This window comes from Vidua macroura, chromosome 1 (genome assembly GCF_024509145.1).
Source record: "Vidua macroura isolate BioBank_ID:100142 chromosome 1, ASM2450914v1, whole genome shotgun sequence".
In the NCBI taxonomy this organism is placed as follows: Eukaryota; Metazoa; Chordata; class Aves; order Passeriformes; family Viduidae; genus Vidua; species Vidua macroura.
This window is the reverse complement of record NC_071571.1, coordinates 64,906,884-64,924,006: the sequence shown is the minus strand read 5'-3', so window position 1 is coordinate 64,924,006 and position 17,123 is coordinate 64,906,884. Positions and strand designations below refer to the sequence as shown.

At 39.4% G+C, this 17,123-nt stretch overlaps 1 protein-coding gene across 4 annotated transcripts in view; it reads right to left on the bottom strand.

Moving 5' to 3' along the window:
• The window catches only part of JARID2 (jumonji and AT-rich interaction domain containing 2), a 211,030-nt gene that overhangs the window by 28,787 nt on the left and 165,120 nt on the right, over nt 1-17,123 (bottom strand). For all 4 annotated transcript variants that reach the window (XM_053988818.1, XM_053988004.1, XM_053989582.1 and 1 more), the window contains exons 5-6: nt 16,643-16,819; nt 6,951-7,180 (exon numbers count right to left, since the gene is read on the bottom strand). In XM_053988818.1, coding sequence (XP_053844793.1) covers nt 6,951-7,180; nt 16,643-16,796 — 384 coding nt within the window. In that variant the 5' untranslated portion in view covers nt 16,797-16,819. The remainder of the gene's footprint in view (nt 1-6,950; nt 7,181-16,642; nt 16,820-17,123) is intronic.

Sequence of the window (17,123 nt, the reverse complement as noted above, 5' to 3'; positions counted from 1 at the left end):
AAAAGAAATGTGGAACACATTATGCACCCAATAGATCAGCATGGCCATGAAGAATCCAGTCTGTCATACATATTAAATCTTGGGCAGCATGTTGTTCCTGAAGTTGCTATTTTGAAATTAAAAAAATGTATACAGTAGTCCAATGGATTTTTTTTTAAGTTTGGTATCTGGGCAATGTTGCTGACACGTATTCTATTAGATCATATTGTGTCAATGCAGCTTAGAATTGCTGGACTCTGCTGCTTTCTGTTAGACATTTAAACCCAGTTATGAGACTAGAATTTGCATTTTAACTACAAGATTTGTTAAGGACCAAAAGCAATCCCCATTTACAAGGGGAATTGAGACAGCTCAGCTCTGCCAAAGCAAAACCACACTACTAAAAAAACGAAGTTCAAAACTCAAACAAATTTCAGCATTTACACAACTTTAAACATTGACTCCTTGCCTCCTTAAATGACTGTGAGCACAGAAAAACAGATCCAGAAGTCAGAAACGTTGATAAAAGTGCTGAAAGTGAAAGCATATGGTACAATCACCCTTATCAGCACTCAGGTGAGTAAAACCATTTCCTGCAGAATTGTAATACTTTCTCCCGTGGGATTTTGAAATCCTTGCCAAATCAATAAGCATGGCAGCTTCTCTCAAATAAATGCAAGAACTGCAGTCTCTTATATAATAAGGATGATAGAAAATAGGGACCAAATAGAGGCTGAAAATACTGTGTTATGGTCTTGCATGCAGTGACTTGTGGAAGGGGAACTGGAACCTGAGGATTCTGCATACACACACGTACATGTGTGTTTGTGAGTGTGTTTATGCACATTTTCTCCTCTGTACTCCAGAAACTGGAGCAGGAGTAACGATCTTTTAAAAATCATCCATATTCTTGTCCTTCCTGTGCTTGCAAGGTAGAAACACTTAAGGAAAATCCAGTTAACTGATGACATGAGGTTTCACCTTGAGCTTTTCAAAGATGTATAAGGTATCGTCTGGAAAGTGAACACTTGCAAACAGAAATGCATTTACCCATTTCCCTTGAAATTTAAGCAGTACTCTATATTTGAAATGAAGGCCTGGATTTAACTTTTACAACATTTCTTCATGCTTCAGAACAGACATGGATAGAGAGCTACTGAGACACCGCCTCTTGCCTGCAGCAGTCACAAGAAGCATTGAACATCCCTGGATTTACAAATAGCTAGGAACATTGATTACAAATTTCACCTAGACTAATAAAGAAGAATTGATTGAGAACTGGTAGGGGAAGGTAATCTAGGTGATGGTGATCATGAAATGGGTTTTTATTTCTAAGATGTGACAACAAGAGAACAAGAGAAAGGACAAGAGACTTTAACAAAAAATAACAAAAAGCCCCCAGAAAAAAAACAAAAGCAAAGAAAAATCCACCTGAAAAAATCCAAACCGAAGCAATTTCCACTCAAAGGAAAGGCATAAAGCACAGGCCATTGTGGCTGTTCACAAAGTTCACTAACAACTGGAAAATTAGAAAATTATCACAGTAAAAAGTGGTAACACAATTATGTGACAATTATGTCACTAAGGGCAACTATATAGGAAAAGAAAAGGCACATATTAAAATCAGAAAGGCCAAGGAGCTAAAGAAACTTCAGTTAGCAAGAAACTAAAACAGAAAAAAAATTATAAATACCTTAAAAATATAAGATAACAAACAATGGAAGAGATAAAGCACCACGCAAAGAAGGAGAACAAATAGGAACACTAAAGTGTTCCTACTTCTTTTGCATTAACCTTCACCAGAATTGCCACTGACTGAATATTCGTCAGGTACAGAACATAATCCATTCAGCAAAAAGGGTAGGATAGCAACCCCAGCAAGGCAGAAGGTACGTGAATGACTTAGTGCATGGCTCCTGGAAATATGCTGGGGGCAGACAGAGAGCCTACCTAATTTCTAATCCTAAAGTAATTCTGGAACAAATCATCAAACAGTTAATTTGCAAACACACAAATTATTACAAAGTAACGTAAAAAACAAAGCAACAAAATCCACCCAGGTTTTTGCCAAAATAGCAAATCAATCAAATTTAATCATCTTCTGACAGACACCTGGCTGAGCACATAAAAAAGCACCTCTGCTGCAGCAGGATTCTGGACACTGTCTCCTGGGATATTCCATCAAACTCCTGAGACACATCCCAGATGTAATTACTCTAAAGTGGCGTCACAAGGGACTAAATAAAGTCATCCTCAAGAAAAGTTTTCATTGTTATAGTTTACTGCTGTCCTGGGAGGGCACTTCATGTGTATTTCTGCAGGGACTTGGCTTTGCCTTGGTTCTACCAAGTGTTTTCAGGATTACAAAATAGTGAAACACACCTGGAAGGAAGAGGCTGTAATCACTCATAGGACAAGATCAAAGTCAAAGGCACTCTTGAAGAACCTATTTCAGAACATTTCTACAATAAGAGGAAGTGCTATATTTAGGAGGCACAGATCATATAAACGTAGGGGAAGAATAACATTTGGGGACCACAGTGAGCTGCAAAATGCAATGGCAATACAAAGTGCACCAATCACTTTCTGAGACCTATTATTAAGGATGTTGAAAGCAAAGGATAGGAGCACAGGCTTTCCTTAGGAGGGCTGGACCCAGCACTGGGGCCACACTGAGAAAAATTTAGATAGAGGAGCAAGTCTAAAAGAACACAAAGTGCTCAGGTATTTGGAAAATAAGACTGTTGCTGAAAAGCCAAGAGAGCTGGTCTTACTCTGAAAGAGATCACTATGGGACAACTCTTTAACAGTCTTCTGATGCAGAAGGAGCTCCTCTGAAAAGAGACAGTAAATGCTCTCTCTGTGTTCACTGGGAAAAGCAGGAGGAAAAAATCTCATTAAATGTCTACAATGATCTGAGGCACAACTAGGAAAACTTGCTCATTAGTAGAAAAGGAAAACACTGAAAGAAGTTGTCAATGAACATTGTGGAGTCTCCTCTACAGGAGGTTTTCAGAAGATTTCAGGAGGCTAGAGCTGTATTACTGTGCTGTCAGGTATAATCAAGACAAAACCTCAGTGTGAGCAGTAAGGCTGCATGGAGGCAACTTGTCACTCCAGCCTGCTGATGATTTTTTCTCAGGAAGTTGTGACCAGAAGTCTGAAGGGCCACCTGGGGCACTCCTGCAGCAAGGATTTGTGACACTTGTAACACAGGGGCTGAGAACAGAACACAGTAAAGTGCTCATGGGAAAAAGGCAAATATCCTCACAGCTTCTATTCAAAGCAAAACATGTCATGAGCACCATCAGCTTTAAGACAGAACCTCCAATCCTAGATGGTAAGCACAATATTTGGAATTTTTATTCAAACTTATCATGGAGTCTAACCATTAACTGCCAAGTCTACCACTAAATCATGTCCTTAAGTGCCACACCAACAGGTCTCTTAAATATGTCCAGGAATGGTGACTCAATCACTTCCCTGGGCAGGCCGTTCTAACACCTGACCCTCACCATTTTCAGCAAAGAAATTTATCCTAATATCCAGTCTAAATCTACCCTGGTGCAACTTGAGGCAATTTTCTCTCGTCCTATTTCTTGTCATCAAGAGGAAGAGGCTGACCCCCACCGGGCTACAACCCTCCTTTCAGGCAATTGTAGAACGCAATCAGGTCACCCCTGAACCCCATTTTCTCCAGGTTCAACAGCCCCAGCTCCCTCAGCTGCTCCTCATCAGGTCTATGCTCCAGACCCTTCCCCAGCTCCACTCCCCCTCTCTGGACACACCCCAGCCCCTCAATGTCTTGTGGTGAGGGGCCCAAAACTGAACCCAGTATTCGATACATGTGGCCTCATCAGTGCTGAGTACAGGGGGACAGTCACTGCCCTGCTCCTGCTGGCCACAGTGTTGCTGATACAGACCATGATGCCATTGGCCATTTGGCCAGCTGGGCACTGCTGGCTGTTAAGCCACTGTCAACTAGCAACCCCAGGTCTTTTTCTGCTGGGCAGCTTTCCTGCCTCTCCAGATCCCTCTGCAGAGCCTTTCTACCCTCAGCAGATCAATACTCCTGCTCCTGCTGGTGTTGTGTGTGAAGTGACTGAGGGTGTCCTCAATCCCCTTGTCCAGGTCATAGGTGAAGATGTTAAACAGGACTGGCCCCAACGCCATGGGGAACGCCATGGGTTCCATGCTGCCAACTGGATGTAACTCCATTCACCACCACTCTCTGGGCCCAGACATCCAGACAGTTTTTAACCTATACAGTTTTTAACCATACAAGCCTTGAGCAGCCTGTTTCTCTGGGCGACTTGTGTGGGTAGTGGTGTCAAAGGCTTTACTGAAGTCCAGGGGGACAACATCCACAGCCTTTCATTCATCAACTAGGCGTGTCACCTAGTAGGAATAAAGTGACTGACATTAGCCGTACATGATCCAAAGTCTTGAGCCAAAGGTGAAACTAGGGATATGAATAATCTCATCTTTGCTTTTCAGCTATGTTCCTAGTTTTGCTGACATATAATCGTCTTCAGACGACTCTTCTTTAGTGAACACTTGCCCTACAGTAAAACATGGTATGATAAATTTTAAATTTTCTTGTCTTTATAAAAAAAACTTGGGACCAGCACTGTCTTGCAGCAATTGGTTTGTTAGATTTGAACTGGTCTGCATACACACCTCTGCATAGCACCTAAGATTCAGCCTCCAAAACCATACACAGAAAAACCCAACCTGCTACATAGCAACCACAGTGATAAGAGCAACATTAGCAACACTAACAACAGTTTTGGTCTCAAACAAATCCAAGTTATGCAACTGATCTTGAATTAATTCATAAAAATAGTTCTGTGCTTATGAGTTGTTCAGAGGTAAATTACTATATTAGGCCAAGAGAGGGCCCCATAGAACTACATTTCCTTTGCTCACAATCCTTTAAAGTAGGAAAACACTGGAAGATGGCAAAGGAGAAATTTAGCAATCTCCCATAACTGGTAAGTCTAGGGTCGTGTACAAAACTAAGGCTTTGTGTCAGGCAAAACATATAATCCACCTTTAATTAGCAAGAGTCATATTTTCATTAAGATTTGTAACAAAGTACTTATGCTACTGAGGGTTGCAGAAGAAAATTTAGGTGCCTAACAGTTTTGTAGGAAGAAAAAAAAAGAGAAAACCCACATCATCTTGATTTAAACCACCCCCCCTCCTCCCCATTTTCTGAAGCCTGGGGAGCACCCTTGCTGATGTGTCCATGTAGTGTGATTGCTGGTTGTACTGCATCGCTTTAAATTTTTCTCCGTTGTGTGTCACACAATCAAAAACATTTAATACTCTATGAAGCAAAACCACTTGGATTAGGGACAAAATTGTTCTACCCTTGTCTTTTTCTTTCAAAACTACCTTCAGAAGTGGCAGCAGTGGACTTTCACAAAAGTTTTAACCAACCAAACTCTGATGATACAATTTTAAAGCATTTCACACAGGTGTTCCACTAGGTTAAAAGAATCAAGAACTGCATTCTTAAATTTTGGGAAATTTGTTTAACACCATGAGCTTATGACAGAGCGTGTCACAGCAAGGACCGTAAGATACTGGTAATCACAAAAAATAAATCCAAAAGGATGCAAAAGAAGGCAGACATTCACACTGATGCTTTAGATAAGGGCAAACTGCCATGGTGGAATAAAGAATTCAAGTCTTACAGTGGTACAGACACACTGTAAATAGCCTTCAGGGTCTCAAATCTGATTTAGAAGGTAATACAAATTTGGTGGAGGCATTTCAGGAGAACTTAAACCACCACTGAAACACACAGCATTAAAGATTTCTTCAGCAAGAACATAACTGCTTTTCTTCTTGCCATTTTTAATTTCCAAGCCTGTGACTCAGAGGTGCCATTTAAAGGCCTTGACAGCCCTCTACAAGATGGCAATTCCAGCTCCACTGAAGACTAGGTCAGCATACTTAAAAGAAAAATCTTTAGGTGTCACCAAGTAAAGACTGTCTCCAATCAGCCTGTTGAGAATTCATCACTGCAAAACAAGCAACCAACCAACAAAAAAACCCAGAACAAAACAACAAAAAAAGAAAACAAAACAAAAACCCACAAAAAGACCAACCAACAACAACAACAACAACAACAACAACAAAAAAAAAAAAAAAAGCAAAATAAACAAACAAACAAACCAACCAACCACCCACCACCAAACCAAATCAATATATTCCACCCCCACCTCCCCTCACCCCACCCCAAAAAGGCTTCAGTGCAGCAAGTGTTCTGTACTGCACTGCCCTGGTGCAGTACTCTGCTAACCCAGCCCCAGCCTGAATAAGGACAATCACAAGCACAACTGATATGCTAAACTTTTACACCCAAATTCAAGTTAGGTTGAAACAAATCTCTTCCTGAATTTTTTGCTAGCTTTCAACCAAGTAATATGGAACTCTAAAAATGTCTCCCACCAGGTACCTCCATTGTGAAGGAGGCAATATTTTGGAGCATCTTGTTTATGCATCAGATTAAACATTTTTCCCAGACTCTGAGGTTTGTGCTGCCCATGTGCAAACCAAGACACCTGAGTGCAATGTCAGGCTCTCCAGAGCACCAGTGAGCCCCTGAAATAAGCCACACAGACCTGCTCCTCCTTCCATGTGCTGCCAGCCTTGGCACTGTCAGCAGAGTGCCACTCAGAAAGGTTTCATAAACAGCAATGTGAACTTTACTCTTTCATATGAATATACCAGATAATAAAAAGACAGGGTTGCAAAGCACTCTTTATCATACTGACTTCCCACGTATATATTTTTCTTTTTTTCCTTTTTTTTATATAATTGAAAATTAACTCCCTGCTGCTCCAGAGGATGCTTTTAAGGATGGCCATGTTTGATCTACACCAAGCAGTGGAAAAAGGAGCTTAGAACCTTAAAAGCCTTTGTTTCCCGTGTGTCCACAGCAGAGTACAACTTATTACCTGTTTCCTTAAGTCCTGAGCCGATCTGTGAAGAGTGTGGTTGTTGTTAGCCATGAGCCCTTTCGTAGAGGAGCCAGTGTTTGTAGTAGCGTGATGATTAGCAGCAGCCTGGTCTTTTCGACTCTCAGCCTTATGTTCGCTGTTCCTCTCCTTCCCTGGGGTGGCCTCTTTGCTTTTGTGTTTCTGAGCAGGTTCTTTCTCCTTTGATGATTTGCTGGACCCATTAAAAACTGAGAAGAGAGAAAATCAGGTTATTAAGGGGAAAAAAAAGAGAAGAAAAACTATGCAAGACCAAACACTTCATTCAAAACATCACAACTTTCTCTGCTCTCAGTGTTGGATATTTAGTGAATGCCTTCTTACATCTAAAGTTAAATCAATCTAGAAATAGCACTATTTTGCATATTTCTTTAGATGAACAGATTTACTAAATTATTTCCTCTGCTTGTTAGCACACATTATCTTCAATATCCAAATTAAAACATACAAGGTATATTACTGTTTTGACTGACCTAGATTTAGAATTATGAGTTTGATTTTTACTTATGACAGTTTTAATTATATTTTTTTGCTCTTGCAGCGAGGGAATTCTAAACATAACCTAAACAAAAAAAAAGATTTATTTTTATACCAATGTAGAAGAAAGGAAACGTTCCATCAAAAAGCATGTTTTGTTTTCATCAATACCCGAACTGCTGAATCAAACTGACAGCAGTTTGCCTATAGCAGACAAGCTGCAAATAGAAAAAGGTACTTCTGCAAAAAAAGGAAAATACTAAAACCATTTTGGAGCACCTGACATGAAGTAACACTGGGACCTATGCTGAGCATCATAACATTTAAATTAAGGGATAAGTAAGTGTGGAACAGACATCTTTATTTTTGTATGATAAATATTATGTGAATGTATACAAACAAGTTTTGTTCTGTCTCTCTACTGAATTTATTTAAGAAGAATCACTGCTCTTCTGTTGTCAGGGAACATGAAAAGCTGAAGCTAAAACAAACAAAAAAAATCACATCACATTACTCTGTCTGTTAATCAAAAATGCACTGAATTCATGTCAGTGATGCACCCTCTTCAGTGGAGCACTTGACAGAGGTCCCCAAGATTTGTGATCCAACATCCATAATGGCAAATGCCCTTCTGCCTTGTACTCTTGATTTCTACCTGTCTTTCTTTGACACGGTTTAGGAAAGGATGCAAACAATAAACTTCATAAATACTTAATAGCACAACTATATGAAAATCTTATTTATTACACACAACACACACCATCTATTTAGGAATAGTAACTAAATGCACAAAGTTACTGTTTTCTTGTGAAATGAAAGCCTTCTTTTGTCACTAAAGGTGATATTCCTACAACACATATCTTCTTATCTAAGTTGTGAAGCTTAGCTGTCTCTGCAGATGTAGAGTATTAACAGCAGGTGCAACAGTAAGAGTAGTAACAAAAACCAAACAATCCTGCTGGACAGAAGAGGGGCAGCTAAGTTGCTTTTGAGAAGACTCTACCTCCAAACCTTCCCAAACAGCTATTCAGCTTCCTGCAGCCAGAACCCCAGCAAGCTATTGACAAATTTGATTTTCAGGTCACTTATCATATTTTCAGTTCCCTTATCATATTCAGTCAGTCATAAGTGTTGAAGCAGATTGCTCACAAAAGAAAAAACTGCAATTGTTTTTCCTCCTCTCTCCCTTCCGACTTGCATAAATGGAGTAAGAATGAGAGAAAAACTGTCAGCAGTGGAATCACCACAAACTTCCCCATGGTTCTGTCACTCCTGAGCTCAGGAGCAACTGGTGCTGCCCCAGCCAGCTAAGGATTTCTCAGTGATTTCTGTGAAAATCATGTAACCCTTTGTGTCTCATTTCCAGTGATGGAACTGATAGTAATTGCCAACCCCACTCAGGAAGTTCATGACAATACATTCATCCTCCTTTGTAAAGAATTCTCACATCAGATGGAAGGCGCTACAGATGCACAAACCACGACTATTTATTTTTAATAAGACATAACACAAACAACCAATGGCAGCTTTGTTAATATGTATTTTATCATTTAGAGTGATATCTTCCTTTGAAGGGAACAAATCATATATACTGGTATATACTGATCTGCTCCTATGGAAACATTCTAGTCAGAGAGATACAATTTTCTGTAATCAGTTGCCACTTTAAAATTGAAGATCACTGAAACAGAAAACACAGCCAAAAAAGCCAAATTGTGCACTTCTCGGGTTCACAAAAAAAAAAAAAAAAAAGGCAAGCAAACATGAGACAAGGTATATTTTATATGCAACAGCTCATTAAATTTAAGTGTCGTGGGAACGCTGCCAGTTTTACCCTCTGAGTAATTATCTTTTGTCTTAATTTGTAAGATTCTTGAAAGGGGGAAGAGAGATACAGGAGGAAAAAAATGTTCAGTCTCACAGGAAAAGCTTAAAAAGCTAGTGCCTGAAAACACAACAAAGGGAGATGTAGATACAAAACAGTTTTTACCACACTGTCTTCTAGTTAAACAGTAGATGGTATCAGTTTATATAAAAATCAGTATTTGTTTCTTGTAACACGTAGATTACTGTTATATCCAGCTATTTTATACCCAGCTATGAAACCTTTCCACATTAGTAAATTCTGAAAAATTTACAAACATACTATGTGAGCAACTATCTAAATATTAACTTGATTAATTATAAAATGCTATTGCAAGCCAAGCATTTAGGAGCGGAAAAAATTCCCAAGACTATGATTTTCCTCTCGTCTCACTAAAAATGTTGAAGCAAGTTATTTACACAATAAATTTATTTAGTAAAATACATAATTAAACTCTGGCCCCAACAGCTAGTAAGACAGTTCAGAGAAAAAAATGTATCACCAAAAAAGGACCACCCGCGCCCCTCAAAATCTTGTTGCTGAAGAGTAACTGATAATAAGCCAGCAACACCCTCTTCTCAAAGGAAAGAAAACAATAAACCCAAAAACCTCTGCAATAAATATTACTGAGATCAAATTTGATTAAACAATGAAATTATTACTAATTCTTTTGTGCCTTCTTATGCAGCAAATGGCATTCTCCTTCATGTCTGTCAGCTCCTAAATATTTCTGATGCACTCAGAAAATCAGGAAAGGTGTATGTTGTGCTTTATGAACCCCGACAGGGTTTTCCAGGAAAATCTCCCATGTTAGAAATAAGTCTGACATGCCAATATCCAATGTTCTGTTCCCATTCACTTTAGTTCCTTGCTAAAGAGTGGTCAATAAAGGTTTCACCCTTGAAGCAATAATTTCACTAAAAGACAGAAAGATAAAAAACCGAGTCCAACCTACATGAGTGGTGAAACTTGCACTCCTGAAGCAGAAATTACGTGTAGTCTTGAATTATGATTATTTTATGCTACCTTGTTCTGTATTTCCAGAACAGCTTTTAGTTAAAGGCAAGAAGCACTACTAACAAGTAATTAAAAGTGTAAGTAAATTATTAGTGTTCAGACACTCCAGATAGAATAAATGGGTATCATTATACTTGTATCTATTTGAATGCTTATTCTCAAAATGCTGTGTCCTCCAAAGCTATTACTATTATTAAACTGAAACAATAAGAGTCCCACAGTGAAATACTTGTGGGTCTTTTGGTTAGCAGTGATGATCAAATGCAAAGAAACTGAACCACTACACTCAAAACTCACAAGCACTGGGGTTTTTAAACCACTGATATAATTTATGGCAGCAGAGCAAAACCTTATGGCAGGCGTGATCCCCACAGATGCATCATAGTACTTCCTGCATCAGGGGAACTAGACCCCAGGCACCAGTATTTACCCAGGATCCCATACTGGGACTTTGAGGTATCTCATTTGAAACTGTGATAAAGAATCCCTACATAAACCAATGCAAACTGTGCAAATTCTGCCTCTATTAGGTGCAGCTATAATAACGTCTAAAAAAATTTTTTTGGTCAAGTAAAGCCACAGATGTGCTCAATTACTACAGATTAACTAAGCATTTACTACAGGAATTGACACTGTAGTGGGCGATAAACATAATGTGTTTTCAGCAATTTTCGGAAGCATTCCTACAAATTAATTTGCACACAAACACTTCACAGGATACAGCCAGCCAGCCATTCAGAAGCTAATTTATAATATGCACAATAATCAAGCTTTCACTGTGGAGGCAGCAGAATTACTGGACTGGGTTCAGTCAGCTATTGACTCCACGGACAAACCTTTGTTTCCCAAGCCCTCTTGGAGGTTATTCCTGCACCTGATATGTTTTATACTTGAGATAACTGGGGAGGTTTAATATGGACTGCAGAGTACAGAACCCTTTTGCTGTGTGCCAGTGGCTGGGAGATGAAGGCACGGACCATATACATATACATGTGCTGCATGTTGCAGAGCTTGCACTGCATAAAGCAAGTGATTGCGCATTCATAAAACCATCCAGAAAACAGAGGGGAGATAGAAATGAAAGGGAGAAGTTTTGTTTTTAGAAAGAGAAAAGGGAATCTTGCCAATATTGTGAACCCGAGCCAGCTATTCCAGTGCAAGCCTCATGTTGTTGCATACATCATGTTTGGGAAGAGATGTAGTATTAATCAACTTTTTGGCATGAAGTATCCCTTACTGTACAAAAACATTCTTGCTCTGGCTTTAATTCAGTTCTAAGTCACTGTGAAAACATTTACGTGGCTCTCAAACTGCGTTAAAGGACCCAGGCAATAATTCCTTCCCTTCCCAGAGGAACTAAAACAACCTTATACTTCCATAAAACACAGTATTTTAATACTGCCAATTGTTTTCCTTAAATGTTGGCTATGTTCTGACTTCCATAAATCATTTCCAGGGATAGAAGCTATCTTGTGGAGCCCCCCAACATGCTCTGCCTACACAGAGTCAGGAGCAAAGGTGTACTTCAGAAGAAAAGGCTGACACCACATCATATGAAAACATGTGGTATTGCTGTTTCTGCACTCCCCAAGCCCTAATGCAATGCCACTCAATTTCTCAGTGGACAACACTGCACGAAAATTTCCATAGCTGCATGCTAGCAGGAGTCAAACAGGAGAGCCATGGCAGAGGGGTAACACTGAATTCGTTTTTTGACACCATCAATAACACAGCTCAAGCCCTGCACGCACAGGAATATATTGGGCCACCGGGAGAAGCGTTATTGGTATGAGACACCGCGCCACCGCTTGCAAAAATTCAATACCAAGTGTCTCGTCTCAGCACAAATTCATTACTCTCACCTAACCATTATGACACAAACAACATCAAAAGGGTCACTCACTAAGCAGCAAGTCCATACAAGAAGTGTCTGTCTGTTATCACAAGTCTCGCACCAGGATAACAATTCAAATTTTTTTTCTTTTTTGAGCAACTTCCAGCTCCCCTATTCTTCTCCACAGGTCATACATCTCGCTACTGAAAATCCGCAAATCCCCAAATGTGTTGTGCTTGATTTGCATATTTAAGTATGCAAATTACTGCAAACCGGGTAATTTTCGTGTTACATATTTTTGCAGGAAAATTAAATGTGCAAAAATGTTTATTGCAACAATTACTGGTTCCATGGTCTTTCAACAAAAGGCTGTAAATCATCAAAATAATTGCATACCCATTAACTATTGCAGCACTCTGCCTGAAATTTTTTCATTCTTTAAAATATATTTTTCTTGTAAATGTTTACCGCTTCAGGATTAGTTTCACCAAAAATGATGTACAAGCCTAAGGCTCCGTCTCATGTACCCACCCACAAATACTAAATTTAGTTAAAACCAAAACTAAATAAAGAACTGCAACCATAAATCAGAATTTTCTCACAGCACACCCAAACAGTAATGTATATAAAAGATATGCCATTCATACCCAAGATACCCAAATGCTGCATTGAACTATACCCTGAAATAAGAAAAAAAGCTCTACAATCTCAAAAAATATCTACAATCTTTTCCTGCATCATCTTTGTACTACTACACATGTAAGGAAATTACTCTGCTAAATTATCTATTGCAAATTGAGAAGTGAAACATTTTGTGTTTCTGGTAAGCGAGTAGGACAACACTGAAGCAAAGTATACTGTTTCTAGCATTGCTTGCTTACTATGCACTACTGCCAGGTCTGTTTTGAAATTTGAGCCCCAAGTGAAAAAAAAAAAAAAAAACACCAACAAAAAAACCCCCACATTTATACCATTTTCTCCCCTGCTTATTTCAGTCAAAAGGCATGCAGAGCAGTTTTTATCTTGTCATGCTAACAAAACACAGCATGATCCAGCAACCATTTCTGACCCTGTAGGTTTTGCTGGCACACTGAGGCTGGTTTACTCCTGCTAAGGACACCAGACTCACCCTTCATGAAGAAGTATGGTTACAAATAATGATGGTTAATTCTGTTTTCCTAAAAGTAAATTAGAATTTAATTGTCTGTCTCTGGCATCCAGAGACAACACGACATTCCCAGGTATGCTGGCCCAGATGTGCACTCCTCTCCACCCTTGAGCTGCTTTGGTGTGAGAGATATCTAATTCCCCAATCATTCTTCCTGAGAAAATTAGCCAACCATCATTAGAGGAACTGTAGCCTGCTGCATGCAATGTCTAAGTTGTGTACACAACTGTATCTGTGTATGCTGCTCCTCCTGAGGCACTTTTCCAGCCCACAAGCCCTTTCAAGTAGAGTAATGCCTATCCTCCTTTGCTCTTGAGATGGGACCGATAACCCAGCAAATCCCCAGCTCCACCTTCCAGCTCTCTATCACAGCCTGCCTAGCAAAACACTTGGCACTTGCAAACATTCTTCTTCAGGAGCCTGCAGAGAAAACCTTCCATTGTGCCATAGAATGAAATCAAACTAGAATTTATTTAGTTGCGAGGAATTCAAATAATTAGGTTTAAAGGAACAAAGACCTAAGCCTACCCTCTTACCTACAACTTGGAATTTCCTCTGAGCAGCGGGGAGATGCAATTTAGACCAAATATCTCCCTGGAAAGACTTGCACACTCCCTTTTACACACTCCCATAAATGCAGGAGATTAACACTTCTCCTTCCAAATATTTCACTTTGCTCTCTTACAGATGGATGTGTGTACAGCACATCAGCAGCACTATGAAAGGAGGGTGAAAACATAACAATTTGATGTTTTCAATGTATTTGTGTAAGCAGTAAGGTTAGAAGACAAAAAGTCAGTTGAGCTAATTATTTCATCTTGCGCAGCAAGCTATGCCACATGCTATATGTGCTTCCCATTCACACTCAGGCATTCTTGACTGAGTTAGCTCTCCAAAAGGTGGCTCAACAGGCTCAGTTATAACAAATAGTTTGGTGTGCAACCTTAATAATACCCCATATTGACATCAGAAGAGGATATGACAAATGACTTCGCCCAGAAAAATTGTTGGCCCCCACTGAGCAGAAAGCAATCATTTGACACTGTCTAATGACATTAATCAAGCTCTGAACTTTTGTTGTTGTATGTCATAGCAAATGCTTAGCATTTTCAGGTCCAAAGTGCTTGACTAGACATTGTATATTAAAAACAAAAGACTTTAATTCATTAAAAATAGACTCTCACGCTAGATTAAGTTCATTTGCTGCACCCGTCCCTGGTCTGCCTTTGTGTGTGGTCTCATTTAAAACAGACACAGAGGAACCAGATCCTATTTTATTCACATGAAACAAAAATACTTTTGGCTGTCAACCAACATAACAGACACTGAAGAATGGGAATACCCCTGGGTAAGGAAATTTTAATTAAAAAAAAAAAGAGAAGAAAAAAAAATTACAATGACGAAGAAGAAGCAGCTGCCTTCTCTGTGAATTCCTGTTTCTTCACCTTTGTCAAAACATCTCACATTGTCTCCTATGTATTTTATAAAGGTCTTTTGCAGCTCTATTAAAGCAGCAGCTTCATTTACACTCTCTCTGATCTATATTGATAAAGATTATGAAACCATTATATGGCTCATTATGTTTGCCTTTACTTACCCCCAATTAAGATTTCAGGTGTCTCTGGTTTTGAGCTAATTTCAAAGCAGCTGCCATATGGGACATTCTCATAGAACACATTCAGCCCCTTTTGCAGTGATACATCACATTTAAAACTCTAAGGGAGCAGCTCTGTTATGTGCAGCCTCATTTTCCATATGCAGAGTTTTGTGCCTCTTATTTTGGGGGGATTACTTAGAAATCAATCTTAAGTGCCAAGTTTTGAGCTATGGCTGGTAAAGCATTAAAGCTCCTGGTCACAGCTGATAGTTGAAATGCTATTAGGCATAACATCCCCTTGCAATTATCCACAAATCATTCACAAAAAGTGAGTTTTTGAGCTTGGGTGTGCAATAAAAACAGATTCAGATGCAGTCATGAAAAAAATTTTGGCATATGTAACAAAGGCATCCTTTATAGCAAATTCCCTTTTGAAAGGCAGAGATGAGGATCAGCACAGTGAAGTAATTGGGGTCTACTAATCTCTTCTTTGGAGCAAGGTAGCATGAAAGAACAAACAGAGCAGGCACAGGTCACCTCTCAAAAAGTGCACTGTGAAGAGACCTTCCTCACAGTCCTCCTACTAAAGCAGAAGAGCTGAAGGGGCAGTCACCAGAAAGAAAGATTCTCATGGAAAATTAATAGTGAGGAAGGGAACAGAGAATATAGGCTACATTTTGAAACTATGTCAGGCAGAGATAGCAGTTATGAAACAAGAGCTCCTGCTGGAACAAGAACCACATCACACAAGATGCTAGCAGGGGAGCATTACAGCAGGCTCAAGAAATTTTCAGCACAGCTTTAAATCTTCCATTATACTGTAGGCAATGTTGCAATATAAATTGATCCATTTTTCAAGATACGGCAAAAGGACAGCGTGACACAATTACTGTGCAATTAATGCAGCTTTTGCTGATTTGCAGAGAAATAACTGACTTGAAAAAGTTTCTTCCATAAAATTTTTCAATCAACAATATGAATGCGGTATTAACCTACTGCAAGTGTGGTCTCAATACTGCATGAGAGGAATCAAGTGTTGCCCTGGCATGTGTTTTGATAACACTTATGAATGCTTACATTTAACTTAGATAAAATAAAGTCATTCTAAATTAAACATCAGTCTCAAAAAAGCCAGAGAGCGTGACTGTGTCTATACATGTGTATCTGTGTACATAGATAAATACATCTCATAGAATTACAGGATTTTTTTAGGTTGGAAAATACCTTTAAGATCATTGAATCTAACCATAAAGCTAACATAGCCAAATCTACCACTAAAACACGTCCCTAAGTGCCACATCTACATGACTTTTAAATACCTTCAGGGATAGAGACTCAACCACTTCCCTGGGCAGACTTGACAACCCTTTCAGTGAAGAAATTCTTAATGCCCAATTTAAACCTTTCCTGGTGTAACTTGAGGCCATTTGCTCTGGTCCTATTGCTTGTTACATGGAAAAGAAACTGACCTCCATGTCAGTATATGCATATACGTGTGTGTATATGTGTGTATATAATTCCAGCCCTGCAGTAGTTCTGCCACAGAGCTCAGATTGTCAGAAGAAAGATGCTGAAACTGCACCTTACTCCAACACTTCTTCAGTCAGACCTAGAAGGACGGACAAGGATTGAGCACATTCAGCTCAAAGATTTCTTTACTAGGGGGTGCAGGAGAATAGCACTACGTAGGACCTACCTTGCCCATTTGGTACATGTTTATGCGTTTTTCCTTTCCTAGGGGTTGACTGGCATGATGATGAAGCATTGTTTGTGGCTGTTTTCGTGTCCTCTGTCTCCTCCTCCTCCTCTTCTTCATCCTCATCATCCTGAGAGCTTCCAAAATATACCATGTTGCTGGGCAGGGCTGGAGAACCTGAACATTATAAAGAAATGGCTCATTAGCATCATTACATTCACTTACTGCACTAACCATATCAATCATAACCTACTTCAGTGTCCTCCACAGCAAGCGGAGAGCGGGACTTAGAGCTGGAAGGTCAGACCTGTGCATGACTAACTAGAGGGTTTTTATTTATTAGTTTTTACCAATAGGATATGCATGGTCTTGCATATCCTCTCCCTCCCTCAAACACATTCTATTCATATTTCAGACAGTCTTGCTATAAGCCCTAATTAATAACTCAGTGTGTTCAGAAAAGGACTAATGCACATGCTTA